The sequence below is a fragment of the Mastigoproctus giganteus genome, chromosome 11, assembly GCF_048544385.1.
Source record: "Mastigoproctus giganteus isolate SK-2022 chromosome 11, ASM4854438v1, whole genome shotgun sequence".
Lineage (NCBI taxonomy): Eukaryota > Metazoa > Arthropoda > Arachnida > Uropygi > Thelyphonidae > Mastigoproctus > Mastigoproctus giganteus.
In genome coordinates this window covers 100503434-100531024 of record NC_143585.1, presented here as the reverse complement: position 1 = coordinate 100531024, position 27591 = coordinate 100503434, and the positions used below count along the sequence as shown (strand labels likewise).

General features: G+C 37.2%; 2 protein-coding genes across 3 annotated transcripts in view; one reads left to right on the top strand and one right to left on the bottom strand.

Moving 5' to 3' along the window:
• The window catches only part of LOC150078292 (DALR anticodon-binding domain-containing protein 3-like), a 325092-nt gene that overhangs the window by 9318 nt on the left and 288183 nt on the right, over positions 1-27591 (bottom strand). Inside the window, exons 18-19 of the mRNA XM_090385185.1 lie at positions 13603-13671; positions 13392-13507 (exon numbers count right to left, since the gene is read on the bottom strand). Coding sequence (XP_090241311.1) covers positions 13392-13507; positions 13603-13671 — 185 coding nt within the window. The remainder of the gene's footprint in view (positions 1-13391; positions 13508-13602; positions 13672-27591) is intronic.
• Positions 1-27591, top strand: part of Cdc23 (cell division cycle protein 23) — a 268183-nt gene that overhangs the window by 237002 nt on the left and 3590 nt on the right. For both annotated transcript variants that reach the window (XM_090385187.1, XM_090385186.1), the window contains exons 15-16: positions 4104-4196; positions 12386-12512. In XM_090385187.1, coding sequence (XP_090241313.1) covers positions 4104-4196; positions 12386-12499 — 207 coding nt within the window. In that variant the 3' untranslated portion in view covers positions 12500-12512. The remainder of the gene's footprint in view (positions 1-4103; positions 4197-12385; positions 12513-27591) is intronic.

Genomic DNA, 27591 nt, shown 5'->3' with positions numbered 1-27591 from the left:
GGGGCATCAATTCATATTGAGGAAAGACAGTTATAGAATAGACGTGTGGAAATTTGCCTTTAGCCAGCGGATAGTTGATTGCTGGAACAAACCTCCATCAGTTGTTGTGGGAATTGATAGCTTAAATAAATTCAAGGAGGAACTGGACAAACATTTAGAGGGAATGGAAGTGTGAAATGGTTTTGTTTTTGTTTTTTTTGGCTGATGCTACATAAACTTGCTTTCTTGCATCACATGCCTCTACTACTACAATACTGGACAACCTTGTTGTTTGTCGTCTTCCACCGTCTCTCTTCCTTCTAAAAATCTTTTATGCCATTCAAACGCACGATCTCGTGACATAATATCTTTCCCATAAACTTGATATGAAAACTCAACTTTTAGTTGATGTTTTCTTCAGTTTAAAATTGAGATTGATTCTTTTGTAGTAGTAGTAGTGGCAAATGATGCAAGAAAGTAAGCTTACATAGCATCAGCCAAAAAAAAAAAAACATATTTCTCCCATCAATACCCTCTAATAATTTGTCTAGTTCTTTGAATTCATTCAAACCATACACTTCCACAACAACAGATGGAATCCTGTTCCAAAAATCAACCACACACTGGCTGAAAGCAAACTTCTGCACATCTCTCCTGCAACTTAAATTTATGTCCCCCTTGTCTCAGCAAGTAGAAGGAGGCCATTAAACAACTCAATGGCCTTAAACAACTCAATGAGATCACCCTGCTGGTGCCTAGTCTCCAGAAGTTGCAATTTGCAAAAGTGAAGCCTTTCCATGTAAGATCACCCTTTTCTTCACTTCACAAATCTAGTTGCTCTTCTCTGCTCCTGTTCCAGCAGATCTACATCCTTCCTAAAGTGAGGACTCCAGACCTGTATACAATACTCATGATGTAACCTAACCATGGCCTTGTGCAAAGGGATAATCACTTCCTAACCCTGCTAGCAAAGTTTCTCTATATCATTGACTTAATGCCATGAGCTGTTCTGGGAGCATGTCTGTGCTGCACAGAAATTTCGTATTTTACTACACAATTACCCCCAGATGTTTTTAATTTTCCACTACCCTGAGTGTAGTGCCACACAGTTTATCAGTTACTCTGATAAACTGTATGGTACTACACTCAGGGTAGTGGAAAGCATGGAAAGAAAAGCAGAACTCCTTTAATTATGTAAACAGTAGAAGGAAGGGGATGAGTCAGATTGGGCCACCAGATACGAATGGTTAAATTATTGATGATCTTGCTTAGTTTGCTGACAAACTGAATAGATATTTTGCATTTTTTAGATATATTTCATACATGAGAAATTTTTAGGGATGGGCATGACAGAAGTATATGAAATTCTAACAGGAGGTTAAATGATTTTGTGATAACCGAGAGGAAAGTGGAAGAAAAATTACTAAGGCTAAACATAAAACAAGGCACCTGAGGTAGTTAGATCTATCCAATTATACTATTATTTAGCCATAATTATGGAAAACATTCTTGAATTCTGTTAGCTACAGCATACTAATGCTTCTCTAGTAGAGAAGACTGATGTTATTTATTCTCGGTGGATACCCAGACAGTCATCATTTCAAAGCTGTTGGCCTAACATTAGTCTTCTCTACTAGAGAAGTGTTTCTTATTCGAAGTAGTGCAATACCTGGTATCTCGTGAAGGTAGCCACAATATGATGCCTTCACACTACATACGTAGTTTAATTTATGGGTAAACTATGGTGTATCTACACTGATATTATATAGTTAATTTAAACCCATGTCATATTATGCCTCGTGCATTAAACCTTCAAATATTGTATCATTCTGTATACTATTTGGCATCTCTCATATTGTGGAACCATTTTGCAACTATGATGACATGTTTGCATTATCAGGGTACCTGCCCACCCACTGATGATAGGCCAACAGCTTTGAAATGGTGACCGTCTGGGTGGTGGTATCCACTGAGAATAAATAATCACTCTACTAGAGAAACGTCACTTATTCGAAGTAATGCAATACATGGTATCTCGTTGTGAAGGTAGCCATAATATGAGATACAATTAAAAACAATGCCTTCACACTACAAACGTAGTTTAATTTATGGGTAAAATATGATGTATCTACACCTATATTATATAGTACAATACAACACATTGAGATTATAACCCCAACAAATTTCATGTACAGCATTTTACAATTTGTAACCGAGTTAAATGAGGCTGAAAAAACATACAGTGAATAATAATGTGGAGTACAGTATTTATTCAAAACTAATTTAATCTAAATACGATACGTAATTTAATTTAATCTACGATCAAACTGCTTTACGATGGACTCTCCAAAATAAAATACTGTTTACTATACAATATGTACTAAGCACAGGTCATTGTGATCGTTTGCGAACTGAATTTTAATTATATTAAATGGCTACTCTAATAAGCGAAAATAGGAGAAATATCCACAGGCACAAATTTACACTTTACTTCCTCAAATTTACACTTTACTTTACTTAATAGAGCACAAATTTACACTTTACTTCCTCTAATTAACAAAATTAAATGATGCGTCAAAATCAGAATATTTCCCACAGGTTAGCAAAATAAAAATAAATTTACACTTATGTACATATCTTAATTAATAGTGTAACAAATTGATATTTCTGTAAAATTAAAATCATTAAGAAAATAAGCAATCAATAACAAAGAACACGGACTGCATAAATTGCAACTAACGTGATACAAGCAAGTGAGATACGGAGTAACAACTTTACGAAGCTCAAAAAATAAGAATGAAGAGAAGATTCTGAAAATCTACGTTTTTTATAAGATTGAAGATTTCAGTGAAGGGGAACCATAATAATGTAAAATTCCACAGAATTCAGCTATCGGTATCATTGCAAGTGCAATAAGATCGAGTTTACTACTCATTTTTAATAGATTGCACTAACAGAAAAGACCAATAAACCGGAAACTGCTAATTATTTTTATTATTTTATGGTAGTGACCTCCAGAAATCTGCTTTAGAAAAATATCATGAAGACATTCAAAACTGATTCATATAAACATAGCAACAGCTTTGTGCTTTGTACGTATCTGCGAATTGTGTGTAAGTCGTTTGTATGTAAGTAGAGCAGTGCCTGTATACATAAGTGGAATCTCCTTTTTGGGGGTTGGATAACATTTTTTTTTTTAATGAAACAAAGATTTTTCTGCAAGTTCATAACCCACATACTTAATGCATTATAGTTGCTTTTCTCTCACCTTTCAACCTGTTTTGCATGCTATTAAAAAGAATAAATTTTAAGTAAACATACCTTGAGTATTATAAGCATAATAAAAATGCTGTCATTCACAAAATTAATTAAAAGAGTAGAGTTTTACTCACACAAAAGGAATATATGAAAGATAATATACATGTCCTTACACTTCAAACAGACTTAAGCTGATGCAAACAAGCCTACTTAAAAAAAAAATTTGTTGAGGGCCATCTGCTTAATCTTAGCATTTGAAATTGTGGCATTTTCTATGGAATGGAAGTACTGGAACACTATCAGACAGACACATCAGGAAGAGTGGAAGGACTATGGGACCTGAAGAAAAGATTATCAAAGCTTGGCAAGCACTGTAGGTAGGAGTGTTATTACAGGAGGTTTAATTTTTTGTGTGTGAGTGAGTGAAAGTGAGAAAGATTGATCTATCTGACATTGAATGATTTTAATAATTAAAATTAATATATTTGAATTATGCACTAATTGCAATAAACTATCTGTTCAGAACATCAACCATTTGACATTATAATAAAATGGGCTGAAGCATTTCATCCCCCCCCATTTACATAGCCCTCGAGAAGCTTAGTAAAGTGATGAATGAATGAATGACAAGAACCCAATAATAATCAGGCTCTTTGTCATTGTTACAAATAAGAACTTCAGAATTAAGTGTGCGCGGCATAAAAAACATTAAAAGCACACTGTACTAATTTATGGAAGATTTATTATGCAGATATATCTTTTGTGCATATTAAACATTATGATGTATATTAATATTTTGGTAGATTACAATTTGCTTTCTCATTTGTTAAAGGGGGCGTGTGTGTACATATATATGCTTTTTTCAGACAAGAGAAGATGGAAAATCCATGTTAAGTAAGATTGTTCAGCTAAGAGCTAATAGAGACAATAATGCTCCTATAGCAACAACTGCAATGGAGGTAAGAACTTTGAGTACCCTTGAATTCAATTTATGTTAACATATCAAAAGTGTTCAATATATTTTTATTGCCTCTATTTTGTGAAAGAGGGATGTAGTAGTAGTAGTAGTAGTAGTAGCGGCACATGATGCAAGAAAGCAAGTGTAGGAGCTTATGCAGCATCAGCCAAAAAAAAAATCACACCATTCCCTCCAAATGCCTGTCCAGTTCCTCCTTAAATTTATTTAACCTATCAACTTCCACAACGACAGATGGAAGTTTGTTCCAGCAATTAACCACCCGCTGGCTAAAGGCAAATTTCCGCACATCTATTCTACATCTGTCCTTTCTTAATTTGAACTTATGTCCCCGTAGGTTGGTAATCTGAACAAGTGGAAGGATCCCATCAGAATTCAGTGTGCTCAACCCATTCAAGGCCTTATAGACCTCAATCAGATCACCGCGCAGGTGCCTAGTCTCCAGCCACTGCAATTTGCAGAACTTAAGCCTCTCTTGGTAAGAGAATCCCTTCATTCCCCTCACCAATCGTGTTGCTCTTCTCTGTACACGCTCAAGCAAATCTACATCCTTCCTAAAATGAGGTCTCCAGACCTGTATGCATTACTCAAGGTGTGGCCTGACCACTGCCTTATACAAAGGGACAATCACCTCCTTTTCCCTTCTAGCAAAATTCCTATATATCATTGACAAAACCCCATGACCTGCCCTGGCAGCCTGTCTGCATTGCTCAGAAAATTTCATATCTGACTGCACAATTACTCCCAGGTCTTTTTCATTTTCTACCACCTTAAGTGTAGTACCACACAGTTGGTACGTTTCTCTGGGGTTACTTCTACCCATATGCAGTACTTTGCATTTGTCAAGGTTGAACTTCAGTTGCCACTTCTTAGCCCATCTGCCCAAATTATCTAGATCCTGTTGCAGTAGCACACTGCCATTACTGTCATTAACAACCCTGCCAACCTTTGTGTCATCTGCAAACTTCGACATTAAGCCTGATATACCTTCATCAATATCATTGATAAATACACAAAACAACAGTGGACCCAACACCGAACCCTGTGGGACTCCACTAATAACATTAGTCCACGAAGAGCAGCACCCATTGATTACCACCCTCTGTCTTCTCCCACTTAACCATCCTTTTATCCATTGTAGCAACTTACCCTTAATACCATTCTGCTCCAATTTGTACAGTAGTCTTCCATGCGCAACAGTGTCAAAAGCTTTCCTGAAATCCAAGTATATGATATCAAAATTATTTTTTGCATCCAGTTCCTTTGTGACCACATCATAATAACCAATCAAATTTGTCAGACAAGACTTTCCCTTAACAAACCCATGCTGTGTTTGAATTATTGCTGCAGTCTTGTCTAGATGATCCTGCAATGCATCTTTAACCAGCGACTCCATTATTTTACCCGGAACAGAAGTTAAACTAACTGGTCTGTAATTACTCGTGTCACCCTTCGATCCACCTTTGTGAATTGGGGACACATTTGCACATCTCCAGTCCGTGGGAACCTCCCCTGAGTCCAAGGATGCTCTCATAATTATGGCTAAGGGTTTGCTTAGTTGCTTTGCCGCCTCCTTTAAAATAACTGGATAGATCCCATCCACCCCAGGTGCCTTTCTTGTGTTTAACTTCAATAATTTCTCCTCCACTTTGCTCTCAGTTATTACAAAATCATTAAGCACACTGCTACAATTTGATAACCTTCTTCCATTTTCAAATTGTAATAATTCCTCACGTGTGAATGTAGATGCAAAATACTCATTCAGTTTGTTTGCTATCTGAGCAGGATCATCAACAGTCGAACCATCGATGTCAAGTGGACCAATCATATTCATCCCCTTCCTTTTAGAGTTTATATAAGTAAAGAAATCCTTGCTGTTTTTCTTAGCATCTTTTGCCAAAGATTTCTCGGAATCCGCCTTCGCCTGCCGAACCTCCTTTGTGACCTGATTACAGACTAGCTTATATCTGCCACAGGCTTCTGCGTCACCTGATAATTTATATGCATCCCATGCATTTTTCTTCTCTGTCACGAGTCTCATTAGTTCATTTGATAACCATTTAGGCCTGAACCTTGAACGATATTTCTTAATCGGTATATAAAGTCTAGTAGCTTCCACGATTAATTCTTTGAATGCTTCCCACTTAGAATTTACTGTTTGTAACATCGTCAGTTGATCCCACTGTACAGAATTTAAAAACTGTCTGAGACCACTGTACTCCCCTTTACGGAAGCAAAAACCTTTTCCTTTACCCCTGACGGTAGTTACCTCTTTGAGTAAATCCCACTTCAGCACACTGTGATCACTGCCACCTAGTGGTTCCTTTATCTGCAAATTCTTAATACACGAATGATCACTGCTGATAACCAGATCAAGAGTGTTACTTTCTCTGGTTGCCTCTCGAACATGCTGCTGCAGAAAACAATCATCCAATAAATCCACAAAAGTCTGACTAGTGTGTGAGTGACCAACCCACAAGTTCCAGTCAATATCTGGGAAGTTAAAATCCCCCATTATAAGACATTCTGATTTACTGGCCCACTCTATTTCTCTGTACAATTGTTCATTGTACTCATTCAAGTCATTAGGCCTATAACACACTCCTACTCTTATTTTTCCTTTCGCAGTGCTTATGTCACACCAAACTGACTCAACAGAGCACTGTTCATCTATATTAACTGGAACCTAATGTGAACCTAATGTATTTAGTTTATCAAGAATATTATTTCTGCTTGTGTAATGATGTCTACTATCTTAAATGAGCTTTATCTGTGTATCCATCATGCTGTTAGAGGTAGTCATAAGCATAACTGAATGATTAGTAATTAGATTTCCATGGTCATTCGTAAGCAAGCGACATAAAATCTGGAAAATTTAAATTTCAATTTGTGCAATCTATTAAAAATTATAAATAAAATCCTAATTTTCTGCACATTCCAGAGAATGCTTATTTACATATTTCGAATGTTACAATTAAATTTAACAGAACATATTTATCTTCACTAAAAAAGGCCAGGATAGTTGGATAAGTCCATAAACCTTAGCATATTTTATAGGGAAACTTGTCAAATTAAAATATTTCCAAAATATTTTATTAGGATTAAAATAAGAGAAATTTATTAAGGTAAATTTTCATATTTTTCCTTGGATGGATTAGGTAATTTTATCTTAATTTTTTTTTTTTTTTTTTTTTTTTCAGAATTTGTAGCACTAATTTTCCTTTAGCAGTTTTTGCCATTCTGTGATTAAGGGAGCCCTTAAATGTGCACTCCTAGTAAGTTTTTATATGTTCATGTAGAGGAGGAAAGTTTTAATAAAACTCTTCAGCAATTTAGTAAACAACATAATGCCTTGAAAACACATTATATTCTTTACTTACTAAATTGCTGGAAAAAAAAAAAAAAAAAAACTAAAGGACACCTAGCTCTAAAAAGGATGTCATATGCTGCTGTTTACAACAATTTATAATTGTATATATTGAAACTGACAAATACTTGTTCGCTATAGTGCTGTGTATATTTTAATACTCTCTCCTCCTGGAATAGCACTAACTCCAGTACACCTTGGGAGGAGTTACCCATTACAAGGTGTTTGGATGCTTGAGAAGCCTTATCAAAAAAAAAAAAAAAAACTCCAATATACTGCAATTCACAGTATTGCCTTCAAAGGGATGCTCTTTGATTTAAATCGACTTTTAACTAATACTATAATTAACAAGAAAACAACTGAATTTTCAGCCAAACTGGATTGCCACAAAGTATTTTCAATTCATTACAAAGAGAAATTTTGAGAACTGTTTAATTGCCCCAAAAGTTAGTTTTCATGTCCACAGGTAATTTACATCTCTGTGTTAATTTTCTATGGCTGTTTTTACTGCCAGAAGTTTTCTGTGCCCACAGCTGTAAAATGTTATGGTCATTCAATATTAAAGGTGGAAAATATATCAAAGTGGTCACTACACCATTTCTTGTGAGGTTCACAAAACTTCTCTTTAGGAACTTTCTTTTCCTGACAGACTTGTTTTAAGCTGCACAGTGCTTGGGAGCACTGTCAAGCAATGCTGTTTTCAGTTCAGTTTTTGTTTATGTATTGTTCATGTGCATTTTATGTCTGAGTGATTGATTTTAACTTACCATATAGTTTAAACTACATAGTCAGCTAAAATCAATCTCATAAGTAGACTGTATTTACAATAGCAGCTCGTATTACTGTTGATTTTGAAGTCACTCAAAATTACTAAACATAGTGTAAATCTAGCTCCAAATCCAGTCTTTCTAGAACGTTGAATTTAGTTTCCAATGAAAAGTTTTTCTAAGAGCTTTTCACCTTCAGTTAATTAGCACTAGCTGACACTTGACCTCTTTGAGATATTAAACAAAGTATACATAAGAGATTACATGATTTTAAGGTAAGCTTTCTTACATTTTATTGAATATATACCCTTTATGTTTCGTTTCATAATTTATGTATATTTAAAGCTTTAAATATTTCTGCTCCACTTAATATTGTTATATAGAGAAATGGTGTCATAAAATCAGCCAGAAGCACTGGTCTTGCCAGCCAGTTAAAATTATTCACATTATATTCTGTGGATAAATCACCCCACTTAACATGGATTGATTTAGAACTGTGTTTTTATGGCCCCAATGAGGTTGTCACAGACATTCTTTCAGATATGCCAGACAAGCTGTACTTGCTACCTGGGAGTCTAAAACGCTGATGGAACTGATATTCGGGTGACACTCAAGTCAAGTGGATCCAATTTCGGCGAAGTACGGATGGTCTGTGACAGCCAAATCCTCTGCTTGCACCTTCACGATGGTGGGACTGTTAGTAATCCTGGGTATAACTTCCATGCACAAGTACATGGTGGGTGACCACCCAGGTGTGAACCAACATAAGCAGGGGTCAAGGTGTGGCGCCCACACCACATGGAGGAACGCCGCCCCTCTATGTTACCAGGCAGTACTAGGTGGTAGATGACTCTCATCAACCGGTGAAATACCACCACTTTGCTTATTGGAGGCTTGAAGTGGTGCAACCCATGTTTAGTCTCTAGAGCTAAGTTCCGGTCAACCCTTCCCTTTCTCTTCCATCATGCAGTATGATTGATGACTTTTGAGGTTATGATGAACGCTGTGGCGAGATCCAATACCTTACATTTTGAGGGTACAGCTCTAAAACGGTGTTCGCAGGCCGGCCAGCCGCTAGTTAGTACACAGGACCGAACCTATTGGTAACTCTCTAGGAGGCTTCCGGATCAGCTAGTGTATAATCTTGCTACCTCTACTCTGCCAGATAGTGACTGGAGGGAGTCTGAGTAGTGTGTATGCGGGGAGCATTGTCGAGGCCATGTTATGTCAAGGATCTGGGTATATTCTTACCACATGTACGCCATATCCAAAAATTTTATTACTTCATACAGCATGTCCCACCCACTTTTTCTTACTATTGAATACACCATGAATTGTCAAACTAATAGAGCAAGCTTATCTGCGAAAATATCTAAACCTCCCAAGCACTTCCTAATTCATTTCACAAATATACGTGGTCTCAATTCAATGATGTCCATTTCCACTTGCAGTCTGCCAAACCCCATGTACTTTTTCTGACAGAATCTCAGTTATCGGTTGATTCAACTACTGCTCATCTCAGATGCCCAAATTATTCGCTGTGTGATTCCTTTCGCCTCAAAGGTGGTACTTGTGCATATGTCTGTTCTGATATTCCCTGTGAGAGACTTGGCAATTTGGAATCTCCTCTCTTTGATCTTCTCTGGCTTAAAATCTCTCTACCTCATTGTGTCAAATTCATCTGTTGTCTCTACCGTTCTCCCAACTCCACTAATCACTTGGAGCTTTTTGATTTCATCTCTTTGCAACATGACTTTCTCCAGTCCAACTTTCCTAACAGTGAGGTAATTTTCCTTGGTGATTTTAATGTTCACAACTCCAGCTGGCTTCCGTTTTCTAGTCACACCGAACCAGTAGGTCGAGATGCTGAGGCTTTTGCAATTACTTGACCTTGCACAGATTGTTCATTTACCTACAAGAATACCAGACAATCCTAATCATACAGCCAATACGCTTGATCTTTTTCTCACAAACAACCCTTCTAAGTACACGGTCGAAGTGAGAGGTCCTTTAGGCACTTCAGATCACAACTTGGTAATTGTCTCTTCTCCAATGGAACCTTTATCTCATGTCTATTCCCAACCTCGTGTTGTTTGGCATTACAAGAATGCAAAATGGGATGACCTGCGAGACTTCTTTTCTTCTTTTCCTTGGTCGGGTTACTGTTTCAAAACTTCTGATGTCAACATTTGCTCAGATCGTGTCAGTGAAATTATTCTTGCAGGAATGGAATCCTTTATCCCACACTCCACTTTAAAATCTCGACCTTTATCTAAACCTTGGTTTTCCAATAAATGTGCTAAGGCTGTTCAAGAGAAGAATGTTGCATATCGTAATTGGCTTGTTTCTAATTCTTCAGTTTCATTTTCTGCCTACCAAAGCTCGCAACAATTGTAAAGCAGTTATTAATCAGTCCAAACTAGAGTTTGAGCAGGCTAAGAGTAGAAAACTTGCTTCTTGCCCTAATGGTAGCCGGGCATTCTGGTCTCTTGCCAAAGCTATTGGCCACAACTTTTGCCCATCTCTGCTCCCACCTCTATCCAAACAAACCAGTTCGGTTGTCACTTCAGCCAAGGATAAAGCTGACCTGCTAGCATCCCATTTTTCTTCCAGCTCATGTATTAATGATCTTGGTAAAACACCTCCCACCATTCCCAACACGCTCCATTCAATGCCTCCTGTGGTCTTCCGTCAAAAGGATATCAGAAGAATTTTGATGAACCTTGATGCTAAGAAAGCTCCAGGTCCTGATGGTATTTCTCCACTTGTTCTCAAAACCTGTGCTCCTGAACTTACTCCTATTCTTTGCCGCCCTTTTTCACTTTCTTATTCCAAAGGTGTTTTTCCTTCTACTTGGAAATTTGCTCATATCCAGCCAGTCCCTAAAAAGGGTGACAAATCCCTCCCATCCAATTATCGTCCCATTGCTCTTTCTAAAGTAATGGAGAAATCAATTAACCGCCAACTCGTAAACTACCTAGAAACCTTCCATCTGATCAACGATCGCCAGTATGGATTCCGTTAGTGTCGATCCATTGGTGATATTCTGGCTTTTATCCATGTATGGACTAATTCAATGGAAAAGTACGGTGAAACACAAGTAGTTGCTCTTGACATCTCAAAGGCTTTTGATCGAGTTTGGCATAAAGGTCTTCTAAACAAGCTTCCATCTTATGGTTTGCCAACTGTTTTTAGTAATTGGTTATCCAGTTTTCTCTGTTTATCTTTGGTGACACTCCAATTTCTAGGCAAAATGATATATCTCTTTTGAGGATCACCCTGATTTGTAATCTCCCTTGGCACAAGAACATTACAAATATTGCTTCCTCTGCATCTAAGAAACTTAGTTTTTTCTTTCGCTCTGGGCATTACTTTTCTTCCAAACAGCTGTTCACTCTGTACAAATCGCAAATCTGCCCTGCCATGGAATATTGTTCCCACATCTGGGGTGGTGATTCATCTCTAACAGAGTCTCTCCACTCGCTTTCTCATAGACGTACTGTTTCTGCTGCATGCCTCTTCTACAGATACTTCCATGGGCACTGTTCTTCTGAATTGGCTTCTATAATTCCCGCTCTCTCTTTCAAAACAGTCCGAACACGTGCCGCCACCAGCCAACATCCATTTACTGTCCAACTTCAAACCCACAGAACCAACTTTTCATCTTCCTCATTTATTCATTCAACTGCCGTTTTCTGGAACAACCTTCCTTCATACGTATTTCCTGAAAATTACAGTCTACAGAAGTTCAAGTCCAATGTCAACAAATATCTTCTTTCGTCTTCTCAACCTCCAACCCAAGCACGGTACTAAGTACTATAGGTTCTAATACCTCTCGTGTTTGGGGTTCACATTAAAAAAAAAAAAAAAAATTAAGAGTGCTAATTGAGAGGCAACTGTATAATTAATTGGTCATATTAATAATTTTGATATCTAAAATTGCAAAAATAAACACTCTGCTGTTAAGTTCTAGATATTCATTTAGTTTCCATCCAATTATATATGTATAACCAAACTATAATTGTACAATTCTTACAGATAGAAGATCAGAACAGAAATAGTAGTTCATCCCACACAAAGTATCAAAGATCAAATTCAAACACTCCACTAGGTAGACTGTCTCCAATGAATCTTTCATTTTCTCCTTCATAAAAATTCAATTTCGGTAAGTTCCTTTGGTTAGTTTTAAAAAATATTGCTGAACTGGAAATAAAATCTAACTGTTAATTTTTACAAAATCATCTAGCAAATATTATTTTTATATGAAAAATAAATGTTTGTTCTTTTAATAGTATGTTACCCGATTATAATCAGATATTTGCAACATAATGGAAGGAATTCATGTGATTACCATGAAGGAAATGCAGTAACTTAGACAGAATGCTTCTAGTGAATATTACTAGAACTGGACACTGGAAAAAAAAAATCTTTTCTCTTACAAATCCTACTTCCAGTTTGTGTTGTTATGGTGTTGGGAGACATTGGAATCCTGATATTCAGGAAGTGATGATTGAATAGTAGCACCTACTTAAACATCATTACAGGCTAGAAATATTCAACTGTGATGACTTGTTCCGCCAGGATAATAATCTATGCCATGGAGGCTCGTGGCATAGATTATTATCCTGGCGGATTGTGTAGAAATGGTTCTAGGAGCCTAGCAACTTAATCCAGCATTTGCTGAATGAAGTTAAAGATATATGGACCATAAGATATATGGAATCGCTCTCCTGAATAGCAAAGTACTGTTTAGGATCCCCCATCCCTAGAACAGCTTGGATTTCATGTAATGATAGCAACTTTTCTGGTATACTTGGCCCTTTCCAAATTGAGCAGCAATCTCCAAATTCTTGGACACACTTTGGAAAGTACACCAGAGAAATTTTGTTATTGTCTCATGAAATCCATGCTGCTGTTCTAGAGGTGGGGTACTTAACTATTACTTTTCCCAAGTTATATGTGAGCATTTATTCATTAACAATAAAATTCTAAAAAATTGGTACATTTTAATACTTTAATTATTAAACCTCTATTTAAATATTACATTTGCTGTAATGCTGTTATACTAAGCAGTGAAAGAGAATTATTTATGACTTGGTAAATTCCTTGTAAGAACCACAGGCGAGCAGACATGATGGGCATTAGATGTGGCTTTGGTTCCTGCAATTAAAATGTTTCATGCTTAAGAATATGATAAAAATTTATAGGAACTTTGTAAAATCAGAAACAAAATTCCACATTAAATAATCTCTTACCCCTAATATATGAACCCTGCTGTAATAGGCACTTAAATCACGACTTAAGCTTACCAGGAACTGGCAAATCTACAAAAAATAAAAGTGCATATTGAATATCATATATATATATATATATATATATATATATAAATATGAGTTAAGTTGATAGTGGTAAGAGTTTTTAAAGTTATCAGGTAAACCATAAACCATGGCGGGTACCAAACGTGACCTGGAAAAAATCAATCTATGCCATGACATAAGCAATAAATTTTATTGCTTATGTCATGGCATAGATTGATTTTTTCCAGGTCACGTTTGGTACCCGCCATGGTTTATGGTTTACCTGATAACTTTAAAAACGCTTACCACTATCAACTTAACTCATATTTATACAGACCGATGTAATGTTTAATCGTCCTAGATGGCATTAATTGGTTATGTGACTACTTAATATTTATTATAATATTTATATTTATTATAACATTTAATATTTGCTTTTTCATACTTGGATATATATATATATATATATATATATCAATCTCATGTGATTCGAGATGATATGGGCTTATTTATGTGAGCTTAAATTTTCTGAAATTCAAATCCAGATGATTATAATTTATCAATTTCTGGATTTGAATTTTTAAAAAAAAATACATCTATAAACAATATTACTTCAAAGAAAAAATAAATGAATAACTTGATTGTTGACAATAATGTTGCTGTAATGTTTGGTTATAAAGTCAAAATAGAAGAAAAATGCATAAAAGCATTTTTATGCACCCTTTAGGCAATAGAAATGATGCTGTAAAAAGCACGAATTAAGAGCTAAAACATTCCACAATTTAGTAGTGCCCGTATACAACCTATACAACCGCCTCTACTGTACCGAGAAGTCACACTGGTCAACTGCTATCTATGTATCCACAGCCATCGGCAAAGATTAAGACATTCCCGATGTGGACATTGGCTCTGGTCAACCTGTTTTCTACTGTAAACACTCTATTAGAAAATTAGGAGAGAGTGATTTTCCTTTATTCCGGAAATTCATCTGTTGTTTCGCAGAAATGATCATCCATTTGTTTGAAATGAGTCATCCTCACTAAATTTCACATGTCTCTGTTCACATGGTCTCCAAATCAGTTTTATTTTAGCCGCTCTGCAAGTAACCTTACAGTGTCTAAGAGGAAATCCTTGAGTATAGTCAAAAAAGTGCAAGTGCTTAATAGTGTACATTGGGGGGTTAAAAAAAGAAAGAAACCACTTTAAAATTTGGTATCCCTGCCAGTAGTAATGTGCCAACCATTTTGAAAAACTGTTTCAATTCTCAAACTGTTGAGGAAATGGGATCCAGCTGAAAGCGTGCGAAATTATGCCTGTGTGGAGATGTGGGTGAAGTTTTGATTCGAGACCAAAACATGCCGCTATCATGACCATTAAGAAAAGAAAAGCCGTGGAGTACGCATCTTTTCTGGGGCATAAAACATTCCAGGCCAGTTCTAGTTGGCTGAACAAATTTAAAAAGCACCATGGCTTACTCAAAAAACTTATTTCTGGTGAAAGTGGAGTTGTAATCAAAGAAGACTGTACCCATTGAAAAGAAACAGTTTTGAAAAAATTTGTGGAGAAGTACGAGTCCAAAGACACATTTAACATTGATTAAAACACTATTTTTTAAATGTTTGCCGAACAAGACAGTGACAAAAATAGTAAAATAATTGAGGCCTTGGTTGGTACAAATATGGCTGGTAATGAAAAACTGAAGCTTTTGGTAATAGGCAACAGCAAACCCCATGTTTCAAAGTCGTTAGCATTGGACTACAACAAAAAATCTTGGATGAATGACAAGTAATTTTTGAGCAGGAATTTTAAATTTTGATAGAAAGATGAAAGAAAACAGAAAAATGGCACTGATCATTGACAACTGCCTTGCTCACCTTCACTCGGTAATTTCAAAACTTACAAGTGTAAGCTTATTTTCTTCCCTCCGAATACCTCATCTAAACTGCAGCCAATGGACCAAGACATTATTAAGAATATGAAAATGCATTAGCATTGGAATACAACTACAACAAAAAATCTTGGATGAATGACAAGTAATTTTTGAGCGGGGATTTTAAATTTTGATAGAAAGAAAACAGAAAAATTTCTTTGATCATTAACAACTGCCTTGCTCACCTTCACTCAGTAATTTCGAAACTTACAGTGTGAAGTTTATTTTCTTCCCTCCAAATACCTCATATAAACTGCAGCCAATGGACCAAGGCATTATCAAGACTATGAAAAGGCACATACTGAAAAAAATTATACTAAGGATAGAAATCAACCAACATATAGATTCTGTTATAGATTTGCATATCAGAGTTGGCAAAAGTGTGGAGTCAATGATTAAAAATTGTTCACAAAAGCAGGTTTTGCTAAAATGCCAATTAACAGCAATGAGAGGGATGAACTACTACAAGATACTGGACGTTTAGAAGAACTCCAAGCGATAGGTTTGATCAGTGGAGAAATTGTTCTTGAAGAATTTTTCGGAGTTGATAATGATGTCATTGTAGCTGAATATGCAAGTGACAGCAATGAGGAGCAATATTAAACCTTCCAAACATGAAATGTTGCCAACATTTGAAACTTTGCGTCGAGGTCTTCAGTGTGAAGAAAATGGACCAGAAAATATATTTGGGTGTTTAAAAAAATGCAAACATTTTTATGAACAATGTACAGTAAAATGCAGTGTACAACAAAAAATAATCAAATATTTTAAGAAATAATTCTTAAAAGTGTACTAATATATCATGTGCATCATATAAGTAGTCATTTCTTAATATGTATGTATTAATAAATGAATTGTTTTAAAATGTTAGAATATTTATTCATTCTTACTTACTTATTGAAAAGGTCATATTTTTTTATAATGAAATTTCTGTTTAACAAATTTTTTGAAGCCAACAATCAATTTCGTTATATAGAGGTCTGACTGTACATAGTTTTTCAGTTTTAACAAACTTCCAAATTCCTTGAGAAAAATTTATTCTGGGTCGTATGTGGTCCAGAAAGCCACTTGCAAAAGGATTAATTGTTGACCTAGATGTGCTGTAATTATAGTTCACTAACAGGTTGGTAAAAAATTTAAGAAACATTACTGGGACCCCAGTAAGGATACGCAGACCATAGTGTGGGAATTGCTTGCCTACATCACATCAAATGAAAAGGGATGTTGTTATATGCATAGCTGAATGGCTAAATGAAGGATTGTCCTCTCATCCTATTTTGATAGTTTAGCAGTGTTATTCTGAAAGTAACACTTAGATCTGATAATAGGAATGAAGACCATTTTAGCCTCAGGCCTCAAATTTTTAAATAAATGGTTCCTCAAATAATAAAATTACATTGGAATTATGTTCCTTTTTTTTTTTATGCCCAGGGACTCCTCTTAGAGAGCCTGATTGCTAGTTCAGTATGAAGCTGAAAGAGATCCTAGACTGTGTATTAAACTGATGATGAGAGACATGGGTGAATTACTTTCAGCCTATACCAGCAAAAAGTGGTTGTATTTCCAGTTTCTGAGTCTTGCCATTAGTAGGAAAGGCAACAACAAAAATTGGATTATTTCAGTGTTACATGAAACTGCTTTTAATAGTGCTTCGTACTGCAATTCAAAACAAACTTCAAGGGTAAGTTAGATTGTTTATGACATGTGAAGATCTGTGCTTTGAAGTGCTGGCTCTACCTTTTTTGAACAGCTTAATGATTTGTTACAAAGGGAACACATTAAGTTTCCACTCCATTAGCTTACCACTTGGAGTGGATGAATAAACTATTTAACTTTTGCTGTATTCATTAGCATGACTCATAATTAGAACAAAAAAGTTAAGTTTTAAAAACAAAATTCACATAGCATTGTAAGGTGCAGGTGACACTCCCAAGCACTTCTGTTCATTTACTGCTTCAAAGATTTTGATACATTGATTCTTTTAATCAGCCAGTCAGCCAGAAAGAACTTAGTCTAAACATGATCCGTCAGTCTTTGTAGACCACTTGGGTGCCACCCTTCTGTCTACCTACTAATGGATTAAACTACAATTGTTGAGAACATTATAGTAACCAGATGCAGGACAGTCTCATATTACTACATGGCATTTGGGTATAGTATACAGAGTATTATCAGTATGCTTGAGAGCTACTCGAAAAATAACATAAATGAAAACTCATTGGTGTTCGTACAGTACTTTGTCAATAGTTATCATCACATTCAGGGACATTCCCATTCAACAGGTTTCAAATGCACTGTTTAATTTTGTCTCTGTCACCTTGCTTGATGTTTTTTCAAAGATGAAAATCAGAAGGGGAAAATTAAAAATTGTCAGTAGAATTAAATTTTATAAAAATGAAAACTTTTTACATAAATGTTTTTAAGGTGATTATTTTGCATGAAGCATGGGACTACGCTTAGGTTATTAAAAAAGCACTAACCCATTATTGAATGGGTTAGTGCTTTTGCACCATGTTTTGTTTGTAGTGAATTGTCAAAGTCAATAATTGGCATCTCGTATTGGGAATACCATCACAATAAGTGGCCGTGGTATTGCACTGCTTTGAATAAGTAATGCTTCACCAGTGGAGAAGACTAATGTTACTTATTCTCAGTAGATATCACCACCCAGACAGCACCATTTCGAAGCTGATTGGCTTCTCATCAGTGGGTGGGCAGTTTATACTATTTTACACACCATCAGGCATCTCTCATATTGTGGGCCCCGAGTGCCAAGTGAAATTAGTGACCACAGCACCTTTTCATAGTGATTATCTGGTAGGCTTTACTGTAAGTACGTTTTTCCTGAGTTTTGCGATTAAATAGATCTTTCAAATAATATAACCTAGAAAGGAAAGTACCTTTTTTTAACCCCCCACTTTTTTGTTTTTAGTTAATACTAACCTTCTCTTTGCTTGAGTCACTAGGTGGCACCGCTGGTAACCTGGGAGAAAAAGATAATCTCCCAGGGCCAAAAAGAGCACGTCACGAGTAAGTCAAACTTGGACTTATCTGGGCTGCCAGACGCACCCTATACATCAAAAAATAAAGATAGTTCTATTGCAGGAACTTCCGAACGCCAGAAAACTGACTCTGAGATCTATCCTATTCCAACTTTCCTGATCATGCACTCAACTGGTGAAAATGCAATTGGCAAACTCTCACCATTCAGAGAACAAAAGGAATTAGAAAATAGAGCCAGAGCTCCCAAGTCTGTAAAAAGACTTAGGAGATATTCTGTTTGAAACCTCTAATGCTAAACATTCAGAGCAGCTCTTGAACATTAATCTCTTTGCTGGAATAGCAGTAACTGTGATAACCCATAGATCACTCAACACCTCTAAAGGAGTGATCTCTGACTGGAATTTACTAGATGTGTCCAAAGAGGATATGCTTGAAGAATTTAAAGGAGGAGCCATACAGATGAAGAGAATTTCCACCAGAAAAGATGGAGTTCTGACTCCTACATGCAATCTCATTTTGACCTTTAATACACCACATCGCCCAGCATCCATTAAGGCCAGATATCTGGTCTGTAATGTCAGACCATATACAGTGCAACTTCTCCTAACGGACATCTCTCTACAACGAACATTTTCAAATTCCCCAACTCACCTCCATTGGTTTTAACGTGTTTGCAGCTTCTGTCTAGCGGACATTCTCTGTAACGGACGCAGACAGGCAATCTGCGCACTGTTTCGTTTAGATTAGCACTTAATTTGATCTCCCCATAACGGACAGCGGGCGATCTCACGGCCATTTTTTAGGAACGTTTCTTCCACACATTGCCTCAATCGTGTGTTTATTTTCTATTTCCGATTCTCTGAATTTTATCAAGGTTTACGTCGCGGCTCTAAACCCTTTTTCAAGAATTTTAAGGCACGTGTAAAACTTCTGATGAATTTGGTGTGTGCAGGGGGGGGGAATATGGTCGGCCTTTCGTCTTTTCAGTTTCAGTTTTCAGTTTTGTTCAGTGTCGTGTGAAGTGCACAATGTCTTCTCGTAAACATTTAACTTTAAAAGATAAAGTCGAACTCATTAATGCGTATGATCGGCAAAAAAATAGCGTTCGCAATCTCGCTGCAAAATTCAAAATCGGGAAGACGCAGGTAAGCGACATCCTAAAGAAAAAAAATGAACTGCTCAAACAATTTTGACAACACGTAAATGATCAGGTTCAAAAATCATTCCTGAAAACTGTTGGACTTCAAATTGACAATGTTATGTATGAGTGGTTTTCTTGCGCACGTGCTAAAAAAATTCCCATTAATGGGCCTATTATTAGGGGAAAGGCTTTGGAGGTTGCGAAATCTATGGGAGTAAATGAGTTCAAAGCTTCTGTGGGATGGCTAGACAAGTTCAAAACTCGGCATAAAATTTCTTGGAAAACCGTAAGTGGTGAAGGTGGATCTGTTGATATTGGGGTTGTAACAGAGTGGACCGTCAAATCGGAAGATTTATGTCGTGATTTTGAAGCTAAGGGTATTTACAACTGTGACGAAACAGGGTTGTTTTTTAAAGCTCTTCCTGAAAAAACAATGAGTCTAAAAAACAAAAAGTGGCAGGGCGGAAAAATTTCTAAGGAACGCTTGACTGTACTATTGTGTACAAATATGCTGGGAGACTTTGAACAACCTCTTGTTATAGGAAAACCACAAAATTCTCGTTGTTTCAAGGGCATAAAGTTGAATGTTGACTGGAAGTCTAATAAAAAAGCGTGGATGACACGAGATATCATGAGCGAATAGATAAGTCACTTTAACCAAAACATGATTCGTCAAAACAGAAAAATTATTCTTTTCATGGATAATGCTGCATCTCACCCGCACATTGAATTGTCCAACGTTCAAATCGTTTTTCTGCCACCAAACACATCTCCAGAGTGTCAGCCCTTGGATGAAGGGATAATAAAAAATTTTAAACTTCATTACAGAAAACGTGTTTTAAGACATCTCATTGCAAACATGAACGATGTAACATGTGTGAGTGACCTTGCAAAGAAGCTCAGCATCCTAGATGCGATTCAATGGATTTCCTCTTCAGTAAACGCAATTAGAAAACAAACTGTCGTGAACTGTTTTGTAAAGCCTGGCTTCTCAAACGCAAAAATTGAAGTGGTGAACAGCAATGTGGAGCACCAAGAACTTCAACATCTATTGATCTACAAGTGACCCTGGCTACAAAGATATAGACTCGAACCTCGCTACAGAAGATGGTGCTCTAGATATCAACGACATTATCATCGATATTTTTCAAGAAGTTTCTCATGAGGATGAAGAACCTATTAACGACGAACCACCGATGAAAATAGAAGAAGCGCTCATACAAATCAATCGTTTAAAAATGTTTTTCGCCGCTGAAGAAGATACTGAAGGACTTTCGATGGTTTCTTCACTCCAAACAAATGTTGAAAACAAAATTATCAGCTGGAAGAAGGTGCAGAAGAAAATAAGTGTATTTTCCTTAAGATAAAGTCATAATACGCATAGCACAATTGTATGTATATTATTTACAAAAATATTGTTCAAAATCTGTATCTATTTTAATTTAATTTTACATTAAACGTTTAACGATTTTTCTTTTCTTTTTTTTTTTTTTTCCTCCCTCAGACTTCTTGTTAGCGGACACTTCTCTCTAACGGACACATTTTCGTTCCCCATGGCTGTCCGTTAAAGGGAAGTTTCACTGTATTCCAAATCCACTACAGTGTTTCCGATGTCGGAAGTACGGGCATTCCCACAGCTTGCACTTTGCACAACCCCTGCGAAGCCTGTACTGCACCCCAACCAGTATGCCCAAACTGAAAAAAAGATCATCCCGCTTACACTAGAACATGCGATCACTGGAAAACTGAGAAACTTGTTCAGAAATATAAAACCAATCATAACGCGACCTATCAAGAAGCAAAGAAAATCATCTCACCACCAACTCTTACAAACAGATCTACGTATGCCCAAATCACCAAAAAATTCCAATCAACCACATCACAAACTGAACTAACAGTACCCTCAAAAGAGTCTTTCTCGAACTATGTAAAATCACTGTACAGTGCAACTCAAACTCATGCAGTCAATACGCAAATTTCTATACCAATTGAAAATCTCCCTTCCCTGGACCAAGGACGCAAAGAAAAACAAATCGTAACTTCTGATCAACCACAGATGACCCTGTCCTACACATTTTTGTTGAAGAAGACATGGACACAGAAAGGCTTTACTTTCCAAAGAAAGATAAGAAAAAGAGTGAAAAACAGAGAACCTTAGCACCACAAAAACACTCAGAAAGTCTAACAAAGAACACCATAATTCAGTGAATTGTTGTGGTTTCCAAAATGACCTATACCTCTAAATACACACCAATATGTCTCTGCCTTCAAGAGAAGTATTTCAAACCTCAAGACACACCAAAACTGTCTCATTACAATATCTTTAGAAAAGATAGAACCGATCAAAATACTGCACATGGTGGTGTAGCTGTTTCAACAAACCCACATGTTCCTGTCAAATAGGTCTTACTGAACTCTCCCCTCGACGCAATAGCAGTCCATGTAGCTACTAACATTCATATTACAACCTGCTCCTTATACATTCCACCAAGCTATTCCATCCAACAAAATGATCTAAACAACCTCATAGCTCAACTCCCCACACCTTTCCTCATTCTGGGAGACTTAAATGGTCATCACACACTATGGGATAACAACATTATCGATCAAAGAGGAAAACTAATTGAACAATGTTTAGACGATAACAACCTTCTTCTAAAATGATGGATCACCTTCCTTCCAGAACAAATACTGCAATAGACTTGTCTATCTGTTCAGAAACTTTGTATCCTACTCTAAAGTGGACGATAAACAATAGTGATCATTTTCCCATAAGAACTGAATTACTGAATAAGCCCTCTTATCTTACTAGAATTCCACAGTGGCTCATTGATAAAGCAGACTGGGAGACATAAAAAATTATGCTAAACTGGACCCTGAAATTATCCAAAAATCCCCAACCAAAGAAGAAGCGGTTGAGTATGTCAGAAAAACTATATTACATGCAGCAAGAAAAGCTATACCAAAATCCTCTTCAAATTACTGGTACCCCCAAAAATCTGGTGGAGTGACGAATGCCGTGGAACAAAAAAAGACCAAAATAAAGCTTGGAATATCTTTCAGTGCAATCCAACTACAGCTAATCTCGTTCATTATAAATGTGCTAGAGCAAGGTATGTTAAGATACAGTAATAAAAAGGCTGCTTGGATCCATTTCTCTTCAGCCATCAATCAAGCAACTCCCACACATAAAGTTTGAAAACAATCAGAAAAATGAGTGGTAAATATCAAACGTCATTGCTGCCTATCATGGAATGGAGAGGGCAGAACCCTGCTGACCCTACCAAATTGCCAATATACTAGCGGAAACATTTGCCAAAACATCAGCAACAGAAAGTTAATACCAGCCTTCAAAAGATTCAAAGCAAATTCAGAAAAACAAAAGTTAAACTTTTCTTCAAAAGCAGAAGAACAATACAACTTACCATTTACTATTTACACTATTTTCGCACATCTCCAATACATAGTCTATACGCTGAAGCTCACGAACTACATGGAGCCTTGTCAACATCTAGGCGTAGCGCTGTAGGACCAGATAATATCCATTATTCGATGGTACAGGAACTAAGTGCTGAATCATTGCAGTCACTTCTTTATCTGTTCAATAGACTCTACCTGGAAGATACATTCCTTAAACAATGGCATCATGCTACAATCCTTGCCTTCCTTAAACTAGGTAAAGACCCAACAAATCCCACTTACTATAGACCTGTTGCCTTTGCAAAATTCTCGAAAAGATGGTGGACCGTCGACTGATATGGTATCTTGAAATTTTCAGTCTCCTACATTATGCACTCGACAAAACAGATCAACACTAGATATACTAGAGAAATCCATTGGGAATGCATTCCTTAGGGAACACCATGTAATGGTTTGCTTTGACATCAGTAAGGCCTATGATTCCACATGGAAGTATCTCTGCCACTCCGCGAATTACATCGGCATGGACTTCGAGGTCATCTCCCGATTTTCATACGGAACTTCCTATACAAGCGAACATTCCAGGTTCGATTTAAAACTTCTCTGTCTCAACTATTTTTTCAAGAAGGAGTTCCCCAGGGCTCTGTACTCAGTGCTACACTCTTTATAATTGCAATAAATACTGTTGCTGAACAACTTCCAAACACTATTGATAAGGCACTGTTTGTAGCTGACCTTAGTATTTCTTGCCTTGCGAAAAACATGAATACTGTTGAGAGACAGTTACAAGGGGCAATAAATAAGATCAGTACATGGGCACAAACCAATAGTTTTCAACTTTGTCTTCAAAAAACGTTGTGCATCCTTTTTTTCCGACAACCTAAACTGCACCCACATCCCGAACTACAACTGAATGGACAACCAATAGCAGTTCAACCCAGCATACGATTCTTAGGAATCACCTTAGATCATAAACTTACCTTCCTGGAACATATTAAAAAACTAAGAACATCCTGCCAACAAAAACTAAATATCATCCGGGTTCTCTCAGCAACAAAGTTGGGAGCTGATCGTCTTACCTTATTATGGCTATACCGAGCTTTAATAAGATCAAAAGTTGATTATGGAGCACCAGTGTATGACTCAGTGAGACCTAGTGTCCTTCGCTGGCTTGATCCTCTCCATCATAGTGCAATATGCATTGCTCTAAGAGCATTTCGCACGTCTCCAATACACAGTCTATACGCTGAAGCTCATGAACTCCCTCTCTTTATCAGAGGCGCATTATAGCCTTAGTCGCTGATGCGCCAATAAAACCCAAAACAACCAACCAACTCTCTATCAGAAGGCAACAACTTATATTACGCTATGCATATAAAATTAGATCTATGCCTGAACACCCAAACTGGGAATTACTTTTCATCCCCAACACAGCAGGTTATACCAAACCAACCTTTAGGTATAATAATAAGACATCTTCTAGAAGAACTTAATCTGACTTTTGAGAATATCACAAATACCCCTCCACTACTCCTTGCTCCATGGAGCATTACTCCACCTTCATAAATGGAATAAATCTACACTACATAAAGAAAATTTCTTGCAACGATACCATGCAATAGTGGATTAGTTTCCAAACTTCATAGTAGTTCATACAGATGGATCAAAGAATGATGCCCATGTCGGAATCGCCACAGTTTTTCCGACCATCACATTGGCCTACCGACTGCCACATGAGTTCAGTATATTTTCCGTCGAACTAATGGCAATTCAGATTGCACTGAAGTATATTGAGTCCTCCAATATTGAAAACAGTATAATTTTCTCTGATTCTCTAAGTGCACTTCAAGCCCTGGAAAACACCATGAACATCACAACAAACTCTTTAGCATTAGCATTAGCAGAGGCATATGATGCAAGAAAGCAAGCTTATTCAGCATCACCCAAAAAAAAAAAAAAAAAAAACAACCACTACTCCCATTTCACCCCTCCGTTCGTTCGAAATACCTGTCCAGCTGAGCCTTAAATTTATTTAGGCTATCAACTTCAACAACAAGCGATGGGAGTCTATTCCACAAACCAACTGCCCGCTGGCTAAAGGCAAATTTCCGCACATCTATCCGACATCCGTCCTTCCTCAATTTGAATTTATGCCCTCTCAGGTGATTATTCTGAGCAAGAGGAAGAATCCCATCGGCATTGAGCATGCTCAAGCCATTCAAAGCCTTATACACCTCTATCAGATCACCTCGCCAATGCCTAGTCTCCAGGCTCTGTAATTTGCAAAACTTAAGCCTTTCTTCGTAAGAGCACCCCTTTGTTCCATTCACTAATCTTGTTGCCCTTCTCTGTACTCGTTCCAGCAGCTCTACATCCTTTTTGAAATGAGGCCTCCAGACCTGTATACAGTACTCTAGGTGTGGCCTGACCATCGCCTTATACAATGGAATAATCACCTCCTTATCCCTGCTGGAAAAATTCCTGTATATCATTGACAATACTCCATGAGCTACTATTGCAGCTCGTCTGCACTGCTCAGAGAACTTCATATCTGCCTGCACAATGACCCCCAGGTCCTTTTCATTCTCTACCACTGTCAGCGTAGTACCACAGAGTTGATACATTGATCTGGGGTTACTGTTTCCCATATGTAGTACTTTACATTTGTCAATGTTAAACTTCATTTGCCACCTCTCAGCCCATCTGCTCAACCTTTCCAGATCCTGTTGCAGCAGCATAGTATCAGTAGTGTCCTTAACAACAATGCCAACCTTGGTATCGTCTGCAAACTTGGACATTAAGCCTGATACACCATCATCAATATCATTTATAAATACAGAAAACAACAATGGACCCAACACTGAACCCTGAGGAACTCCACTAATAACATTAGTCCACGTTGAGCAGTGTCCATTGATTACCACTCTCTGTCTTCTGCCACTCAACCATCCCTTTATCCATAGCAGCAATTTGCCTCCAATGCCACACTTCTCCAATTTGTGCAGCAGTCTTCCATGATCCAAATATATAATATCAAAGTTATTCCCTGCATCCAGTTCTTTTGTGACTACATCATAGTATCCAATCAAATTGGTCAGACAAGACCTGCCCTTAACAAAACCATGCTGTGTCTGAGCTATAACTGAATTCTTGTCCAGATGATCCTGCAGTGCTTCTTTAACCAGTGCCTCCATTAATTTTCCTGGAACCGAAGTTAAACTAACAGGTCTATAATTACTTGTGTCAGCCTTTGATCCTCCTTTGTGAATTGGGGTTACATTTGCACATCTCCAGTCCATGGGTACCTCCCCTGAGTCCAAAGAAGCTCTCATAATTATGGCTAGGGGTTTGCTTACTTCCTTTGCTGCCTCCTTTAATATAACTGGATAGATCCCATCCACCCCGGGTGCCTTTTTTATGTTTATCCTCAACAATTTCTCCTCCACTTTCCTCTCAGTTATTAGAAAATAATCTAGCTCACTGCCAATGTTTACTTCACCTACGACATTCCCCTTCCTGAATAACTCCTCATGTGTGAATGTAGATGCAAAATACTCGTTTAGATTGTTAGCCACCTGAGCTGGATCCTCAACTGTTGAACTATCAACATCCAGTGGACCAATTTGATTCATCCCTTTCCTTCTTGAGTTTAAATAGGTAAAGAACTCTTTTCTGTTTTTCTTTGCGTCCTTTGCCAAGGATTTCTCATAATCTGCCTTTGCCTGCCTAATCTCCTTTGTGACTTGGTTACAGACCAACTTATATCTATCATAGGCTTCGATGTCACCCATTAATTTTGTATGTATCCCATGCATTTTTCTTCTCTGCCATATGTCTCATTAGTTCATCTGACAACCATTTAGGCCTGAACCTTGAACAATATTTCTTGGTTGGTATGTAAAGCCTGGTAGCTTCCAAGATTAGTTCCTTGAATGCTTCCCATTTTGAATTTGCTGTTGGTAACATCATCAGTTGGTCCCACTGTATAGAATTTAAATACTGTCTCAGACCATCATAGTCGCCTTTACGAAAGCAAAAACCCTTCCCTTTACCTCTGATGGTAGTTACCTCCTTGAGTAAATCCCACTTCAGCACACTGTGATCACTGCCACCCAGTGGTTTCTTTATCTGCAGATTCCTAATGCATGAAGATTCACTACTGATAATCAGATCCAGAGTATTACTCCCTCTAGTTGCCTCCCGAACATGCTGGTGTAGAAAACAATCATCCAATAAATCCACAAAAGCCCTGCTAGTGTGTGAGTGACCAACCCACAAATTCCAGTCAATATCTGGGAAATTAAAATCCCCCATTATAAGACTCTCTGATTTACTGGCCCATTCTATTTTCCTGTACAGTATCTTATTATACTCATCAGAGTCATTAGGCCTATAGCACACTCCTACTCTCAATTTTGATTTACCTATGCTTATGTCACACCAAACTGACTCG